The sequence below is a fragment of the Telmatherina bonti genome (genome assembly GCF_933228915.1).
Source record: "Telmatherina bonti genome assembly, chromosome: 9".
NCBI lineage: Eukaryota > Metazoa > Chordata > Actinopteri > Atheriniformes > Telmatherinidae > Telmatherina > Telmatherina bonti.
The window spans coordinates 1545174-1565519 of NC_136627.1; the positions used below are offsets into that span (position 1 = coordinate 1545174).

The following is a 20346-nucleotide window of genomic DNA, read 5'->3' on the forward strand; positions in this document are numbered from 1 at the left end:
AACAAACACAGAGAAGATGAAATGTTTTTATTTAGAAACTCATTCCCTTCTCTACAACAACCGTCTGCTGCTTGTCTGTCCCGGAACTCTGCAGGTGTTCCACGCGGTGGACAGGTCCGTTTCATTTGGACATTCTTAAGAATCTGTTTTCCACAAGAAGTTAATTTTTCTGAGAAAATGGATGGAGACAGGAGCTGCTGAAACCAGTGGGAGCTGGAAAGACAAAAAGTAAAATTTGTGGGATTATGTGGGATTATCCTCAAAGCAGCATGTATAACTAGAGGCTGGGTGGAGCTTCCTGCCGGGGTGATTTTCCCTCCGTCTGATTGGCTCCGAGCGGCCACACGCATCCCGTGCTCATGTGTGATGACAGACCTTTACACCTAAAGAAGCAACAATCCCCTGTAGACAGAACATATATATATCTCTCTCTCTCTCTCTCTCTCTCTCTATATATATATATATATATGTATACTATATGTACTACTGTACATTGTTAATTAGTTATTAAGCATCCGATCTCACCATATAAATCACTATGAGGGATTTAACAGACCTTCACTTCCTTAAATTTTTTCGGCTGCAGCAGCTCAGCCAGCGAGGGGGAGAAACCTGACATCCGTAAATCAGGCTGCTTGTCAACTCATTTCCATACTAAACGCTGATTGGTTGTTCACTGGTAGGAGAAGGACGGTCCTGCAACGCTGTGCAACCGGCAAGCAGCTCGGTGCAGAGGGGAGAGAGAGGTACTTGATGCATTTTTGGCGGATTTGATTTCCATTCCATTTCCATTAGGCTTTTTACTCCTCAGCAAGAAGCCTTGAGGTCAAAGCAGCCTCTCTTTGCTCTTACAATTACATCTCAAGCCAGAAAACTCGAATGTTGCATGTAGAAAGGTAAGTCACTTGTGCTTGAACTTGTTGTCCGGTCTAATAGTTGACCGCCTACTTTAGTAGAGTACACATCATTTTCAGGCAGTGGATAAGCTGAATTTCCTCTGTTGGAGGAGGAGGCCAGAAAGTCACTCTTCTCTTTGTAATCACTGCACATCCTTTTAGCCTATCAGTAATATTTTATCTTGCCCTTCTTAAAGCACATCTTTCTTTCCCTGTCTCAACTTCTCCCTCTGCTCTTTCCTTAATGCTTCATCCGTGGAAGATGACAGATCTTTCCCTGAGATGTTCTATGTTCTGCAGAAAGCTTGTATTAGGAACTGTTCATCAGAAGGTATCTTGCTTCCAATCATCACCCATACTCTGCTGTAATCTCTAGTTTTTCCCCTATTCCAGTGTTTTTCCTCTCTTTTGATTTTCCTGCCATCTGTAGTCCATCGCCATTCTTATCATCTTTGTTGCTTTCACATAGTTTGAGTGGGTGCTAAAAGGACCACATCACACGATCTCCGGCTTGGTGTATGTGCTTGTGCGTGTTTCACAGAGTTAAATTGTTCGAGTTAATTAATGGCAGTGAAGAGACAATGAATGTTTTGATACTGGAAAATAACATGTAACCAATTGAAGAGCTTGTTTGTGCCGTCAAAATCTGGTTGTGTTCCTATCAGAGTTCAAATGAAATGTACAAAATGTGTGAAATAATTACACTGGAAGTAAATAGAGATAGAGAATAGAGATTTCGCTTAAAAGATGACAGGGGCTGCGGGTCACGTCACGTCACGTCACGTCACGTCACGTCACGTCACGTCACGTCACGTCACGTCACGTCACGTCACGTCACGTCACGTCACGTCACGTCACGTCACGTCACGTCACGTCACGTCACGTCACGTCACGTCACGTCACGTCACGTCACGTCACGTCACGTCACGTCACGTCACGTCACGTCACGTCACGTCACGTCACGTCACGTCACGTCACGTCACGTCACGTCACGTCACGTCACGTCACGTCACGTCACGTCACGTCACGTCACGTCACGTCACGTCACGTCACGTCACGTCACGTCACGTCACGTCACGTCACGTCACGTCACGTCACGTCACGTCACGTCACGTCACGTCACGTCACGTCACGTCACGTCACGTCCCGTCCCGTCCCGTCCCGTCCCGTCCCGTCCCGTCCCGTCCCGTCCCGTCCCGTCCCGTCCCGTCCCGTCCCGTCCCGTCCCGTCCCGTCCCGTCCCGTCTCGTCATGTAGCAGAAGCTTTTATCCAAGCGACTTACATATGAGAGTGAGAACAAAACAAGCATGAAACCAAACTGAGGACATCATAGGAATGTGCTGGTGGACCGCAGGAGTCCAGTTGGATGCCGGTCTTGACTTGTAGAGCTCCAGTTGGACGCCAGTCTTGATGCGTAGAGCTCCAGTTGGACGCCAGTCTTGACGCGTAGAGCTCCAGTTGGACGCCGGTCTTGACCCGTAAAGGTCCAGTTGGACGCCGATCTTGACGTGAAGAGCTCCAGTTGGACGCCGGTCTTGACTCGTAGAGCTCCAGTTGGATGCCGGTCTTGACTCGTAGAGCTCCAGTTGGATGCCGGTCTTGACTCGTAGAGCTCCAGTTGGACACCGGCGTTGATGCGTAGAGCTCCAGTTGGACACCGGCGTTGATGCGTAGAGCTCCAGTTGGACGCCGGCGTTGACTCGTAGAGCTCCAGTTGGACGCCGGTCTTGACTCGTAGAGCTCCAGTTGGACGCCGGTCTTGACTCGTAGAGCTCCAGTTGGACGCCGGTCTTGACTCGTAGAGCTCCAGTTGGACGCCGGTCTTGACTCGTAGAGCTCCAGTTGGACGCCGGTCTTGACTCGTAGAGCTCCAGTTGGACGCCGGTCTTGACTCGTAGAGCTCCAGTTGGACGCCGGCGTTGATGCGTAGAGCTCCAGTTGGACGCCGGTCTTGACTCGTAGAGCTCCAGTTGGATGCCGGTCTTGACTCGTAGAGCTCCAGTTGGACGCCGGTCTTGACTCGTAGAGCTCCAGTTGGATGCCGGTCTTGACTCGTAGAGCTCCAGTTGGACGTCGGCGTTGATGCGTAGAGCTCCAGTTGGACACCGGCGTTGATGCGTAGAGCTCCAGTTGGACGCCGGCGTTGACTCGTAGAGCTCCAGTTGGACGCCGGTCTTGACTCGTAGAGCTCCAGTTGGACGCCGGTCTTGACTCGTAGAGCTCCAGTTGGACGTCGGCGTTGATGCGTAGAGCTCCAGTTGGACGCCGGCGTTGATGCGTAGAGCTCCAGTTGGACGCCGGCGTTGACTCGTAGAGCTCCAGTTGGACGCCGGTCTTGACTCGTAGAGCTCCAGTTGGACGCCGGTCTTGACTCGTAGAGCTCCAGTTGGACGCCGGTCTTGACTCGTAGAGCTCCAGTTGGACGCCGGCCTTGACTCGTAGAGCTCCAGTTGGACGCCGGTCTTGACTCGTAGAGCTCCAGTTGGACGCCGGTCTTGACTCGTAGAGCTCCAGTTGGACGCCGGCGTTGATGCGTAGAGCTCCAGTTGGACACCGGCGTTGATGCGTAGAGCTCCAGTTGGACGCCGGTCTTGACTCGTAGAGCTCCAGTTGGACGTCGGCGTTGATGCGTAGAGCTCCAGTTGGACACCGGCGTTGATGCGTAGAGCTCCAGTTGGACGCCGGCGTTGATACGTAGAGCTCCAGTTGGACGCCGGTCTTGACTCGTAGAGCTCCAGTTGGACGCCGGTCTTGACTCGTAGAGCTCCAGTTGGACGCCGGTCTTGACTCGTAGAGCTCCAGTTGGACGCCGGCGTTGATACGTAGAGCTCCAGTTGGACGCTGGTCTTGACTCGTAGAGCTCCAGTTGGACGTCGGCGTTGATGCGTAGAGCTCCAGTTGGACGCCGGTCTTGACTCGTAGAGCTCCAGTTGGACGCCGGCGTTGATGCGTAGAGCTCCAGTTGGACGCCGGTCTTGACTCGTAGAGCTCCAGTTGGACGCCGGTCTTGACTCGTAGAGCTCCAGTTGGACGTCGGCGTTGATGCGTAGAGCTCCAGTTGGACACCGGCGTTGATGCGTAGAGCTCCAGTTGGACGCCGGCGTTGACTCGTAGAGCTCCAGTTGGACGCCGGTCTTGACTCGTAGAGCTCCAGTTGGACGCCGGTCTTGACTCGTAGAGCTCCAGTTGGACGCCGGTCTTGACTCGTAGAGCTCCAGTTGGACGCCGGCGTTGATGCGTAGAGTTCCAGTTGGACGCCGGTCTTGACTCGTAGAGCTCCAGTTGGACGTCGGCGTTGATGCGTAGAGCTCCAGTTGGACACCGGCGTTGATGCGTAGAGCTCCAGTTGGACGCCGGCGTTGACTCGTAGAGCTCCAGTTGGACGCCGGTCTTGACTCGTAGAGCTCCAGTTGGACGCCGGTCTTGACTCGTAGAGCTCCAGTTGGACGCCGGTCTTGACTCGTAGAGCTCCAGTTGGACGCCGGCCTTGACTCGTAGAGCTCCAGTTGGACGCCGGTCTTGACTCGTAGAGCTCCAGTTGGACGCCGGCGTTGATGCGTAGAGCTCCAGTTGGACACCGGCGTTGATGCGTAGAGCTCCAGTTGGACGCCGGTCTTGACTCGTAGAGCTCCAGTTGGACGTCGGCGTTGATGCGTAGAGCTCCAGTTGGACACCGGCGTTGATGCGTAGAGCTCCAGTTGGACGCCGGCATTGATACGTAGAGCTCCAGTTGGACGCCGGTCTTGACTCGTAGAGCTCCAGTTGGACGCCGGTCTTGACTCGTAGAGCTCCAGTTGGACGCCGGTCTTGACTCGTAGAGCTCCAGTTGGACGCCGGCGTTGATACGTAGAGCTCCAGTTGGACGCCGGTCTTGACTCGTAGAGCTCCAGTTGGACGTCGGCGTTGATGCGTAGAGCTCCAGTTGGACACCGGCGTTGATGCGTAGAGCTCCAGTTGGACGCCGGTCTTGACTCGTAGAGCTCCAGTTGGACACCGGTCTTGACTCGTAGAGCTCCAGTTGGATGCCGGTCTTGACTCGTAGAGCTCCAGTTGGACGCCGGTCTTGACTCGTAGAGCTCCAGTTGGACGTCGGCGTTGATGCGTAGAGCTCCAGTTGGACACCGGCGTTGATGCGTAGAGCTCCAGTTGGACGCCGGCGTTGATACGTAGAGCTCCAGAGCTGTTCTTGTCTTCCATTACAATGATAGAAACCATGTTTATATTTGTGAATCGGAAATTTTCCTTGTCATGATCCAGCATGGGGTGGCATGATGAAAATAGTAAAAACACGCAAAATACCACCAGGAGATCATATTTATGTCAAGTTTAAACAAACAGAATAGGAAACAAAATGCAGGAAGATGTGAGATAAAGAACACACTAAGAGCCTGGCCTACATAACCTGAATACACTGGAAGTGCTGCAGGGAAATGAAACCTCCCATTCTGCACAGAATACACAGGTCAATACTCAAATACCAGCATCTACAGCTGGAGCCATCACACCACACCTTCATAAAGTCTGGGTATGTACTACTACCACCAAAATTATAACCATTCATGAGAATAAAAATACAACATAGAAATCATGCACCATTACACAAGAAGTCTGGTAAGTGACCAGACAGAATAAATCCTGATCAACAAGACAGCATCTGTGCAAATAATTAAATGAATTACTTCATTAAAATTATTTATTCCTATGCTAAATGTCACCTTCATGTTGCTGCAACAGACCACCTCATCAGTTTCTTTTAGGGCTCCTCAGGGATGTAAAAGCTCAGAGCATTTTGGTCAGTTTGGTCAGGTACAGGTAATCAGGGTCATATATACACCTTGGAGAAGCCAAATTAAAACCCAAAACATGCTTCCCTATTACACAATCATTTTTGTCATATTTATTTTTTATAAAGCAGCAGCAAGCAGTTCTCTCCTTACTTTTGACATTTTCCGAACAAAGGGACACTTTGATGGAAGAATATGTATTTAGAATTATGGAGCCATGTCTGTGAAAACATAGAGCCGTATAGACAGAAAAAACTGATTATTCAACTCTTGCTGAGGATTGGAGAACCAGACAAATTTCATATTGGAATAGTTGCAACTATATATATATATATATATATATATATATATATATATATATATATATATATATATATATATATGTGTGTGTGTGTGTGTGTGTGTGTGTGTGTGTGTGTGTGTGTGTGTGTGTGTGTGTGTGTGTGTAGCCACTTTCTAATATGTGATGTTCCATCTTTTGAGCAGGAGGCAACAGAGACAGCACATTCGATGTAGAAAAGGCTGTAGGAACCATTATAATTGCCAAACCTCTGGATGCTGAAAAGTGTGCTTTTTACAACCTGACGTTGCTGGCCACAGATGGGACGAACACTGCATATTCACAGGTAATGTTCATTCTTTGTTTAATCAATTTTATCGTCTTTTAATTTTCCCTGTGTCTAAAACACAATTTCTTCTTTCCAATTTGCCCATAATGTGTCTTTATAACACGTTGGGCTCAGAAGGGAGTTGAGAAGCGCAACGCAATCAACTGATGGTGTACATAACTACAACATAAGGCAGTAAATCCTCATTTACACTTGTGTCAATTTTAGAAGCTGTCATACCCCCCATTCACACTTCCATCTGTCTTTTACCTTGCCATGGTTATGAAGTCAGCTCATCCACTGGTTAGCAGTGCTGAGTTCAGATTTCACTTTGGTGTTGAGATGTCACTGTAAAACACCAGTGGTTGGCAACAATCCAACACATTGCTACAGTAGTTGTCCTGGTCATCATTTTCTTCTTCTCTTTGTCTTCTTAGCTACACTGCTTCATATTGACCCTGTGGTTTCCAGTGGTATTGCTACGTTTGCTGTGTTAAAGACCCAATCCACTGAAGTTCACGTTTTTTGTTTTGTTCACATGTCTATGTGGCATTTTTCTTACTCTAGTGGACACATCTTGCCAAAAAATGGGATCAAAACAGCTTTTTAACCGTATTATTGCATCACAAGCCCACAAGCTCAGAGTCCAGAAGCAAGTCGTGGCTCCAAATCCAAAGATAAGCAGGAGGCCTCCGACGAGTGCAAGGAAAGAGGGGAAATCCAAGTAATCAAAGCTGGTTGGCAATCTAGAGGATAGTCAATGAACGCAGGATTTCAACTCGGCAGGAAGCTTGGCTGATAATCTGGCAGAGAAGGAGGTTAAATAGTTTGGAGACCAGGTGGTAATCTGGGAAACCAGGTGGAATGAATAGGACTAACTGTCAGAGTGGCAACTACGGCAGGAAGCAGAGTGGAAATCAGACAATCCCAGGTGAACTGATCAACCCAGGCAGAGCAGAGAACATGACGGTTAACCAGGCTTTTGGTGGGATAAGTGCATGTTTTGGGAGATCTATCTCCATTTTTTCTGTTAAAATGCATTTAACTTTTAAAACGGTAAAAAAAAGAAATAGACAACATTCCTGTCCAAAACTGAACCGACTCAGAGTTAAAGTGACATTTCAAATACTTTAGCTGCAACTTCTCTTATGCTCTAATCAGGAGTCTACAAAATTTACAGTCATTTTAACTTTTTACAAGTTTCCAACCACACCATAACGTGTAGACGAAAGATAATTACCTTCCTTCAAAAGTGCGTATAGAAGGTGAAAGTCACAGAGCGGAGCTCCGTCCTGCACACACCTGGAATTTGGAGACCGAGCCACCTGCAGATCAACATGCCGGCAGAACAAGGAGCCCATTCGGATGTTGAACATGTACTTTTAGTTACAATAGTTGCAGCGACTCTCCAGCTCCAGACCACACCACCGTGTTTCCACACAATGATTGGTTGTGGATACCAGTTCCATCGTAGAGCAATATTCTATTCTATTCTATTCTATTCTATTCTATTCTATTCTATTCTATTCTATTCTATTCTATTCTACACTACAATAATTTAGCAGATGCTTTTATCCAAAGCAATCCACCAGGATCAGGACTGAGGACTGATTAGTGGATCTGGTCCAGTAGGATCAGGACCAGGACTGATCAGTGGATCTGGTGGTAGGGAACCAGTAGCAGACAGGAGACCAGTTCCAGACTGATGTGGATCTAACTGGTTTCTATCATGGAGGAACTGGGAGACTGAAGACGACCCGCTCCAGTAGTGTGGACATGAACGGCACCAGTGGGACCAGCCGGTAGTTTCCAACCTGGACTGGGTTGAGTGTGGGTTTCTTCAGCAGCGGGGTGACCCGAGCTTGCTGGAAGACAGAGGGAAAGACAGCGGATTCCAGAGAGGAGATGATAATATGGGTCACTGCAGATTGATTGGAGGTAAAATGCTCTGCAGGATGTCGGTAGGGACCGGATCCAGAGGACAGCTAGTGGCTTTAGAGTTGACTAGAAGTTTAGAGACTTGGTCCTCATTCAGAGGGCAGAAAGAGCAAAGTGTGGCACCACTAGCTGGATGTGGTGGACTGAGCTGGTCAGGCTCAGAGAAGTGATTCCTGATGGTAGCAACCTTTTCAGTAAAACAGGAAGCCAACATGTCTGCAGTCAGCGTGGCGGGAGGCTGAGCAGCTGCTGGAGAAAGAAGACAGTTAAAGGCCATGAACAGCTGCCGTGTGTTGGGAGCTTTGTGGATCTGCTTCTGATAGAAGTCTATGTTGGCAGCCGTCAGGCTGGATGTGAAGACTGAGAGGTTCTGCTGGGACTCTGACAAGTCAGGGACTTCTTTTCTTTCTGCTGGCCTGAGACCTGCTCTGTGACGTCTCAGTGAGCCATGGACTGGGAGGGTTTAGTCTGGCTGCTTTAGTCAGCAGAGGACAGAGTTTGTCCAGAGAGGAGGCCAGAGAGGAGCAGAGTGTTTCTGGAGCCTCTCTTTGTGTGTTGGCATCCAGCTGTACACCAGAACTGAGCCGGACTCAATGAGCCACTTTACCAGGTCATACAGGTTGGAATGTAATTCAGACTGAACAAAATGGTGATGGTTAACCAATCAGACATTGTACTCATTGACAAACTAAACAAGAAGGCAGTAGTGATACATGGTGCAATCCCAAATAACAGCAACAAACTGAGCCAGCAGCCACAAAAGTGGCACAACCTTTTATACAAAATGGACACTTCACCTAAAATGGGGAAGGATAAAGATGGGACGGGAAAAAACACACCTCTCAACAAAAAAAAGCACATATTTAGACAGTTACAGCATAAGGGAACTAATGGAAGGGGGGTATGGGTGGGGTCTCCCAGACAGCCAAGTGACGTTGCAGCCAAGCAGTGCGTCCAACCAACTCGCCATCCGTGGAATGGAAAGTGGAAAGTTAAAATAGATTATGAGAGTGAAGGTGCTTAAACACTGTTAGTTATTGTACTGCCACAGTGATCTCCAAACTGGGAAACTGGCTCCAATAGATGCCTGGAATAACATAAAAGATCTCCATCCACAAAACTTGGAAGTTTATTTAAAAAATGCTATACTAGATATACTACATATATCAAAAGTGCTACAAACATCTATTGTCATCTAGTACCAAAGGAAAGGACTAAAGTGACACTTTCCTTTGGGGTTGACTGCCATGCCAACTGGAAAGAGAAAGAAACACAGTGATGCTTGTGATTTTTCAGCACAAAGAAGTAATCAAGGTGGACTAAAATGATTCTTTATGAAAGTAACTGTCACAAAAGTTCAACTGTTTACTTTTTAATAAAACTTCCATATAATTTATACAGATGAACAGCGACCCTTATGAAGTTGCTAAATAGGATCTTTCATACATCATACATATATTTTCCTTTCCACGACACCAGGAGAGGTGAAACTCTTTATGAGCACCAAAGCTAATTTCTGTTAAAGGTGGTTCTTTAACCATACTTTCATCTTTACTTCAACTCTTTTTTTTATGGCTGTCATGTTCCAGATTTACATCAATGTTCTGGACACCAATGACAACGACCCCATCTTTTCTCAATCGATCTACGAGGTTATCATTTCTGAGGATACACCACCAGACACGGAGGTTGCCCAGATACGGGCAACTGACCATGATGCTCATCACCAGCTTACCCATTCTCTCCAGAGCTCCATAGACCCCACCAGCATGCGTCTATTCCGCATCCACCCTACACTTGGCACCATCTACACAACTCAGAGGCTGGACCATGAAGCCTGTGCTGAGCATGTTCTCACTGTTATGGTAAGACATTGTTCTGGAGTTCATGGCACTCTCTGCATGTGGGAATTATGTGCATTTCTTCCTGAACCTTGGGCCCTCTAACAGATATCTGGAAGTTGGACTCTGGGTGAGATTTTAAGTTTAATCGCAACAGAATGTTATACCTCTTCATTGGAAAATAACTGAATGTATGCTGATGTCAAGATTTAATTTGGATAAGATTAGATTTAGGACCCAGAGATCAATTTTGATCATATACCATGCTGATTAAAACATCATTTGTTCACCTTCTGTGTACTTAGCTAGACATGTCCATGTTAAACAAAAGTCACTGCCTACATACTCCCGTGTATTTTTCCACTGTTGATTGGTAATATATCCACCAGAAAGTTCCAGTGGCCATTCTGGACAACAGCAACCATGGTGACAGTAGAGGAGATCGTGAAACTCAGAAATGATCAGAAAGAGAAATAAAAAGAGGCAGCACAGTAGAGAGAAGTGATTTGTAAGGCCATTGATCATGGCCTTTTCTTATTCTTTGTTCCTTTTGATGGTCACAAATCACCTCTGCTGTGCAAAACTGCCCTTGAAGCTTCTGGTGGTACTACTCTATTTGCTTAATCTATGTACGCATCCACGAGCTCTCTGAAAATTGATGCACCTAAGAAGACAGACAGAAGGGTCCATCTATACTATATTCATTGCAAAGCATCAATTGGTCTTAACACAGTCATTTCCAATAACATAAAATCAAATCACAAATAAATTAATACAATTTTCTTGAGCTCAATCACACCTTTAAATGTAAAGGTTTGTAAATGTAAATGATTATTTTAAAGTGGAACTATTGTGTACATTTCAGGCTAATTTATTTTTATTTCTGAGCCCAGAAGGGCTGGGATTGATGGAGTTATTGTCCCAAATGGCTTTATTTACTTCAGACCGACCCTCTCCGTAGGCTGTCAGATCAGCCTGCGGGCAAAACGAGTGGATTGAGACTCTTCCGCATTAAGCCCCGCCTCCCACCACTGCACTACATCGGGAGCGCGCACCGCACCTGCTTTTGCCATCATTGTAACATCTCATAAACAGAAGGATTAGGCTCATATGAACTCAATAAAAAAACAAACTACAATGTCAACACATAGCATCCAGCCCTACATGTTGGAACCTGAATCAGAGCCTGAAAACGAAGTGGAAAACAGCAACCCACAGCAACGAATGCAGCAGGATGTCTCTCTTTGGTAAACTCACCAGCCATCGTTGGAAATAACTTTATCCCACGTTTTCCACCCGCCTGATGTATTTGTACATGCCCTTGTTAACCAGTAGAAGGTAACCAATCACCGAACCTTATCCCCCGGGACGTCACAAGGATTTCCATGTAGAAAAAACTCTCTAAAACCACGTGTTTTTCGTCGCCATGGAAACCGAACGGAGAGCGTGCTGGAACTCAAACTCAAACTCAAACATGCGTTTAGGTGATAAAAAACAGTGTCGTTCACATGTCTGATGAGGATTCAACACTGTAACACTGTAGAAAGCTCAGAAAACTCCAAATACCATCATAGGAACCCTTTAACAAACTAGACTGCTTCCTTTTGTATATTTACTTTACAGTAATGAAACTGACAATAGATCAGAATTGATTAGTTTTACCTTTGTTTTTTTTTTTTTTTACAGGTGAAGGATCAAGAGTTCCCATATAGAAAAAATGTTGTTCGTGTGCTCATAGAAGTGGAAGATATCAATGATCATGTGCCCATTTTTACCAGTGCTCTGTATGTAGGCTTAGTATATGAATCAGCAGCAGTGGGATCAGCTGTAGTCCAGGTTACTGCCCTGGACAAAGACAAAGGCAAGAATGCAGAGCTACACTACACCATTGAAGCAGGTAAAAACCTTGGCCACCAAAATACTCAATTCAACATGTTGAAATTAACTTCTAACTGTGCTGATAATACTTTTTGTCCTTTTTTCCCCTCTAACTCTCAAACAGGTAACACTGGAAATGCATTTCAAATTGAGCCAGTTTTGGGTGTAATCAGTGTTGCGCATCAGTTGGACTTGTCCAGCATAGGACACTATGTTCTCACTGTCAGAGTTAATGACAACGGAACCCCTTCTTTGTCCACTACCACAATTGTTCGTATTTCTGTCACTCTCTCTGACAATGCCAGTCCAAAGTTCCCCCAGCCTGAGTATCAGACTGAGATCACAGAGAACGCAATAGTTGGGACCTACGTCACAGCGGTCAGTGCTGTCAGCCAGTCTACCATTACCTACGACATCAAACAGGGCAATGCACAGAGAGTTTTTCAGATAAATCAGTGTAGTGGAGTTATTACTACTCAAAAGCCTCTAGACTATGAGACCACAGCATCTTACACCCTGACAGTCCAAGCAGCTAACATGGCTGGTGTGACTTCAAATGCTACTGTGTTGATTCATGTACTGGATGAGAATGACAATCCACCAGTGTTCCAGCAGTATCATTATTATGGTAGCATCAGTGAGGTTGCTCCAGTCAACACTGTGGTTTTGAACTCAGATAACTTACCTCTAGTGATCAGGGCAACTGATGCTGACCATAACCAAAATGCTCTGTTGGTCTATGAGATTGTTGAGGAAATAGCAAAAAAGTTCTTCACTGTCGACTCAGGAACTGGCTCCATTAGGACAATCGCTAATTTAGATCATGAGACATATGCTTTCTTTTACTTCCATGTCAATGTGAGGGACAAAGGTAGCCCTCAGTTGACAGCAGATAGTCCAACTGAAGTCACAATTCAAGTGACTGACTCAAATGATTCCCCACCTTTCTTCACCCAGAATGCCTATGAAACGGTCTTGTTGCTCCCCACCTATGTTGGAGTCGAAGCTTTGCAGGTGTCAGCCATAGACCCTGACAAATACGTCTCAACAGCACTCACCTACTCTCTGAATGATGGAATGCTGGAGAACTTTGCCATTGAACCCACAAGTGGCATTATCTTAGTAAAAAACAGCAACTTTTCCAAAGAGCTTTTTTGCTTCAGTGTCAGAGTTTCAGATGGGAAATTCTCCAGCACAGCTTTGGTGACTATACATGTCAAAGAGGCTCTAGAATCTGATCTCAGCTTCACTCACAGCATCTACTTCGCATCCATCAAAGAGAATGTGTCAAATATCACCAAAGTGGCTGTGGTCAATGCTGTGGGGAACCATCTCAATGAGCCACTAAAGTATTCCCTGCTGAATGCCGGTACACATTTCAGAATTCGTTCAACATCCGGTGTAATCCAGACCACAGGCATACCTTTTGACCGCGAAGAGCAAGAATTCTATGAACTGATTGTTGAGGCAAGAAGGCAGCACGATCATTTACATGTGGCCAGAGCTATGGTCAAAGTTCAAGTTGAGGACAGCAACGACAATGCCCCAGTGTTTATTGGACTTCCTTATTACGCCGCCGTGCAAGTGGAAGCTGAACCAGGATCCCCTATTTTCAAAGTACTTGCAGTGGATAGTGACAAAGGCCTCAATGGAGAGGTGTCTTACTATCTGAAGGATGAGCACAATCACTTTGAGATCAATAAGCAGACAGGTAGTATCACCCTCAAGAGATCTTTTGAGTCTGACTTGTCCAATGTGGAATACCAAATGGTGATATATGCCAAAGATGGTGGTCATCAGCCCCTCCTGTCCACTGTAAAAGTTCCTATTACTGTTGTCAACAAAGCCATGCCTGTGTTTGACAAGTCATTTTATTATATTTCGGTGAATGAGGACGTTGATGTACACACACCTATCCTCAGCATAAATGCTACTAGTCCTGAAAATCAAAAAATAATCTACACTATTGTTGATGGAGATCCATCTTTTCAGTTTGATATTGGGTTTGATACTGGAATTATAAGTGTCATCCACCCTTTGGACCACGAAGCAACTTCGTCTTATCACCTCACCATTAGAGCCACAGACTGCCTAACTGGTGCCCATGCTGAAGTTGATGTAGATATGTTTATTCTGGATATAAATGATAACCCGCCTATCTTCCAGAAGATGTCCTACAGGGCAGTTTTGTCTGAAACAGCCATGATTGGAACATCAGTACTTCAAGTCACTGCCACAGACAAAGATTCTGAGAAGAACAGTGTTCTTCGCTACCAGATATTCTCACATGTGCACAATAGCACAGATTATTTCCACATTGACAGTAGCAGTGGATTAATCCTGACAGCACGTATGCTAGACCATGAACTTGTCCAGGAATATGACTTTGTTGTCAGAGCCACTGACAATGGCTTCCCAGCAATGAGTAGTGAAGTATTAGTGAGGGTCATTCTAAATGATATGAATGACAATCCTCCAGTTTTCAACCAGTTGCTTTATGAGGCATATGTGAGCGAGTTAGCACCAAGGGGTCACTTTATAACCTGTGTTCAGGCCTCAGATGCTGATAGTTCAGATTTTGACAATTTAGAATACAGCATTTTATCTGGAAATGAAAGAATGAATTTTATGATGGAAAAACACACAGGAATCATCACATTATCCAGCCATCGGAAGCAAAGAATAGACCCTACCTATAGCCTCAATGTTTCAGTGTCTGATGGGGTCTTCACCAGCACTGCACAAGTTCATGTAAAGGTCCTGGGGGCCAACCTAAATAGTCCAGTGTTTGAACAGAATACATATGAAGCAGAGCTGAGAGAGAATGCTGCGGTGGGAACTCTAGTGATGCAGGTAAGTGTGTTTGAGATACAATATCCATTGTCTGAATATTGTTTCTTTGGAAAATATCAAACCTATATATCCACTGAAAAATACTCTGTTTTAATTTCCAGGTGAAAGCAACAGATGCAGACCCTGGAAGACTTGGGGAAATCACTTATTCCTTTCTCAATGATGTGGGAAATGACAAATTCAGCATTGATGCAAGTGGTCGGATCAGCACAGTAGAAAAACTTGATCGTGAGGACCCTGAGAATAAAGACATTGTTCTTACAGTAGCAGCTCAGGATTCCGGTGGATGTGTCTCCTACTGCACAATACAAATTAACCTCTTGGATGAAAATGATAATGCACCTCGCTTCCAAGCCACAGAGTACCGAGCTTCACTCAAGCATGACGTGTCTGCAGGTTTTTTGGTGACACAGATTCAGGCTTATGATCTCGATGAGGGCATTAATGCAAAAGTGACCTTTTCACTTTACAGTGAGGCACATGTCCCCGTGGCTGAAATTTTGGAGATTGACCCAGACAATGGATGGATGGTGACAAAAGGCAGCTTCAGCCTTTTGAGGAACTCTGTATTATCTTTTTTTGTGAAAGCTGTGGATGGAGGAAATCCAGTCCGCCACTCTTTAGTGCCTGTCTACATCCATGTTCTTTCTCTTGATGCCTTCATTCCGACCTTCAGCCAGCATCACTACTCATTTAGCATACCAGAGAACACACCCATTGGTTCAATCATAGGAACAATTCGTCTCAACATTCCTCCAGAATATACCTCATTCTCCCCTACCTTTGCTCTGGTTAATGGTGAAACCGGTGAAAATAACCAAGATGAGGTGTTTTTATTAGAAAAGCATACAGGAGTGATCAAACTCGATAAGCCCTTGGATCATGAAATAATCGAAAGATTTCACTTCAAAGTCAGTGCCACAGCACAACAGATCATGCTGGGTTCTATGAATTCTGTTGATGTTGAAATAAAAATTCTGGATCTTAATGACAACAAACCAGCTTTTGAGTCCAGCGCCTATGTAACTACTGTAATGGAGGGAGTGACAGTTGGAACTAGAATTATTCAAATCCAGGCACGTGATCCAGACTCAGGGGTCAATGGACAAGTGAAATACAGACTTGGGACATTAATCCAATCACAGGGGAATTCAGATACATTGGCTCATACTTTCAGCATTGACAGTAATACTGGCTGGATCTCCACACATAAGGACCTTGACCATGAGACCAATCCATCCTTCATGTTCACAGTAGTGGCCTCAGACCTTGGGGAAACCCTGTCTCTTTCCAGCACCACCACTGTGACAGTATCAGTGTCAGACATCAATGACAATCCCCCAAGGTTCATAGAGAGTGGCTACTTTGGTTCAGTCAAGGAAAGTGACCCCCCTGGTGAGGTGGTGGCCGTGCTGAACACAAAGGATGATGACAGCTCTACAGTAAACCAGCATGTCACTTACCACATCACCGGTAAGTATAGATGTAAATATCTCTCAATGTATTGTAAACATACAGGTAAAGTTGGATTATTTCATTCCAGGTGGAAATGGCCTTTTTATGCATAAACTGAAATAAAAGTTTTTTAGTTGCAATGACATCAAAGAACATCCCCTACCCTCAGGCGCTACACCATCAACAAAAAAGAAAGAATCTTTACCAAATATTTGGTCTAACAATAAATCTGGGGTAGGTAATGTTGGGGAGCTAGCACCCTGTCTTGGCCCCTCCCCCTATATTGATCCCTCCCGTTCAATTGGCTCCCCCCCCTGTCTTGGTCCCTCCCCCTCAGGTTCTGCTCCTTGCGTGATCCGAGACTTTTTTATCCGCAGCTTTTTCCACCAACGATTTTCTCTTTCTCTGCTGTTTAGCAGGAGGAGGCAAATAAACCGAGCCGGGTCGGGAAATCCTTCCTGCATTTTTCTCATCCATGTTTGCCTTCCGAGTTTCTTCTTCACTACAGACAGAAGTCCTTTATCTGAGGCCATGAGAAGATCAGAAGAGACTTTCACCAGTGCTGTCTCTGTGCTATGATGAGCTCTAAATCCTGACTGAAACTCTTCAGATTGTTTCTGCTCAGATAGGAACATAGTTGGGTTGAAACTGTTTTCTCAAGAATTTTAGACAAGAAGGGGAGATTAGATATTGGTCTATAATTAACTAAAACTCCTGGATCCAGATTTGGTTTTTAAGCAACGGTTTAATTACAGCTGTCCTAAAATACTGAGGTACATATCCTGTTAATAGAGATGAATTGATCAGGTCCAGTACAGATGTATTGATTAGGAAACATATTTCCTTGAATAATCTGGTTGGGATGGGGTCTAAAACACAGGTTGAAGGTTTAGATGAAGCTATTATGTTGGTTAACTCGGAGAGCTGTACAGGCAAGAAACGGTCCAAATGACAACCAGCTCCTAAAGACGTCTCTAAGGCTGCTGCAGATGAAATAGCATTAGTAGTGTTCAGGTTATTACTGATTTCCTTCCTGATAGAAACTATTTTGTTTCCAAAGAAACTCATAAAGTCGTTACAGCTGAGGTTGAAAGGAATAGATGGCTCAACGGCACTATGGCTCTTAGTCAGTCTGGTTCCAGTGCTGAAGAGAAACCTGGGTTGTTCTTCTTCTCCTCTATCAATGATGAATAATAAGCTGTTCTAGCCACATGCAAGGCTTTTTTATACACTATTAAACTTTCTTTCCAGACTATGTGACACTCTTCTAAGCCAGATGAACGCCATTTTCTTTCCAAACGTCTTGATGTCTGTTTTAAAGCTTGAAGCTGGGAATTAAACCACCGGGCCCGCTTCTTCTGACTGGTCCTCTTCTTCTTTAGAGGAGCAACATTATCTAGTGTTATACGCATTAAAGCTGTCATTCTAGCAACACATTCATGGACCTGTGTTGGAGTAAAGCTCGGATGGGTGTTTCCTGTCAGGTTAACACATGGTGTTGGAGGAAATACTGCTGAAATAGACTTCTTAAATTTGTTAACACTATCTGACAAACATCGACTAGAATGAATTTTCTTCTCAGCCCTTGTGTAGTCAAGTAAAGTAAACTCAAAAGTTATTAAAAATGATCAGACAGAACAGGGTTATGAGGAAAAACTGTTAGTTGATCACTTTTGATGCCACATGTCAGAAGAAGATCCAGAGTGTGACGATGAGAATGAGTCGGTCTGTGGACATTTTGGGAAAATCCAATTTAACTTAATATAAAGTTAAAGGCAATGTTTAAACTGTCATGTTCATCATCAAGATGAATGTTAAAATCCCCCAGAACAATAACTTTATCAGTATTCAGCACTAAGTCTGATAAGAGGTCTGAGAAGTCAGTTAGGAACTGTGAGGAAGATCCAGGTGGACGGTAGACTACTACTAGGAGAAGTGGCTTCTCTCATTTCCATCTTGGGTGGGAGAGACTAAGAGTCAGGTGTTCAAAGCTATTGGAACTATTTAGGACGAATCAATAGTTCTGATTTAAAGATAGCGACCACACCTCCTCCTCGACCTGTAGTTCTGGGAACATGAACATTTAGACAATCTGGTGGAGTCGATTCATTAATACTAACATGATCCTCCTGCTGCAGCAGGTTTCCGTAAGACAGAATAGATCAATATGATGATCAGTAATCAGGTCATTGATTAACAGAGACTTAGACACAAGAGATCTGATATTCAATAAACCACATTTAGTGGTTTTATTGTTTTGTCTTATGAGATTCATTGTTTTGATATTAATGAGGTTTTCATGATTTACTCCCCCGGTGCTGTTTTATTCTTTCTGTGTTTTATGAATCCCGTCTCTCCTAATAAGACCAGGTTTTCCCCAGAAGCTTTTCCAGTTATCTATAAAGCCCACATTTTGTTCTGGGCACCACCTAGACAGCCAGCGGTTAAAGGATGACAAACGGCTAAACATGTCATCGCTGGTCAGGTCTGGCAGGGGTCCGGAGAAAACTACGGAGTCTGACATGGTTTTGCAAAGTCACACACTGAGGCAACATTTACTTTGGTGATCTCTGATTGGCGTAACCGGGTGTCATTTACCCCAACATGAATAATAATCTTGCTGTATTTACGTTTATCTTTAGCCAGCAGTTTTAAGTAAGATTCAATGTCACCTGCTCTGGAACCTGGAATGCATTTGACTACGATCCCCGGAGTTTCTGTCGCCACGTTTCTAACTATGGAGCACAATCTTACATTTTTCACAACTGAGTCTCCAATTATCAGAGTCATTGGAGAAGAGTGTGACGGAGGGTTTACCTGAGGTGGTGGTGGTGATGTAGCGGGGCGGGCAACACGGCAGGTGGAGGTTCGTTTTGGAGCTGGGGTAAAGGACGGCACGGACCTGCGAGCCTTACTGTGGCGCTGAGGCACGGGGGCAGGGAAGCACTGGGGTGCCGGTGAGCTGCTGGACTGACACCTTATGTCACTTAAGGGGGGGAAATCTGCAAGACTGAGAACTTTAAACCTGTTGTAACAGAGGATGTCGTTTTATGGAGGTGCGCTGGAGCAACGCCTTCCTCTTTGCCGCCATGGAGCGTCATGGAACCGGGGATCCTGTTGGCTCGGTGTGGAGCTGACCGGGATCTTTGGTTTAGCTCTGAGATGCAACCAGGTCGCTGGATCTGTGAAATGCGGAAGGGTCCCAGCGGATCGCGGATGACAGTGGTGTCCATCATGATCTCAGCTTCTCGGATCCAATGCAGATTTGATATCCATGACTCCAGTTCAGCTATTTTTTCAGCCAGCCATAAGCAACCGACACAACCTGTGTGGGATGGAGAGGTGAGCAGAGCCATTTTGAGCATAAACGTTAGCAGGGTCTGGTTGACGGGATCTCAGCTGATCGAGAGATACCGGTGCTCTGGTGAGTCTATTGATGACTTGAATTTTATCTTGTCCGGAGGCTGAAATAAAACAGAAACAGAAATGAGTTAGTGGAATTGACTTTGAGGTCAATCTGGGCCGGGCTAGGCAGAGATTGTCCTCAAGGAAATTAGAGACGGAAGGCTGTGGTAGGTGTCGTCGAGCGGAAGTGGAAACTCAGGTCTCTGGTTCTGATGCCTCATCCACCACTGATAGGAAAATTCTGAAATTCTGTTTAGAAACTAGATTTTCAGTTGTAAAGTTGTACCTAAAAATAAGACTGGACTAATCCAGCAAAACCAGAAATTAGGCCACAAGAAGGACAGAGCAGTCTGGAACAGAAGCACTTTGTCTGCAAATAATGAAAAATCAAACCAAAAGAAAACGACTTTTTGGGTGAACTTAGTCCACAGAGAACTTGGATGAAAGATAGTTTAATCTGCATGCACAGCATGACATTACCACTTAGTGCAAGCTTTACTGGATACAGGCAGTGTGTAAACCCTCATACATCCATCAGTGGTTCAGGAAGAGTGGCCCCTTGGAAAACCAGTTTTGGATATCTCCTGTGTACATGGGGACTGTAAGGCTTATCCATTGATGGAGGTGTACCCAGAGGTGAATGGGCAGACTTAACTCATTTCAGATGGTGTTGTAGACAGCTTGGCT

At 45.2% G+C, this 20346-nt stretch overlaps 1 protein-coding gene across 1 annotated transcript in view; it reads left to right on the top strand.

The window, feature by feature from the left end:
* fat3a (FAT atypical cadherin 3a) overlaps positions 1 to 20346 on the top strand; it is a gene marked incomplete at both ends in the record, with an annotated part of 121436 nt that overhangs the window by 38102 nt on the left and 62988 nt on the right. Inside the window, 6 exons of the mRNA XM_079246235.1 lie at positions 1159 to 1227; positions 6168 to 6307; positions 9817 to 10092; positions 11755 to 11965; positions 12071 to 14799; positions 14901 to 16272. Coding sequence (XP_079102361.1) covers positions 1159 to 1227; positions 6168 to 6307; positions 9817 to 10092; positions 11755 to 11965; positions 12071 to 14799; positions 14901 to 16272 — 4797 coding nt within the window. The remainder of the gene's footprint in view (positions 1 to 1158; positions 1228 to 6167; positions 6308 to 9816; positions 10093 to 11754; positions 11966 to 12070; positions 14800 to 14900; positions 16273 to 20346) is intronic.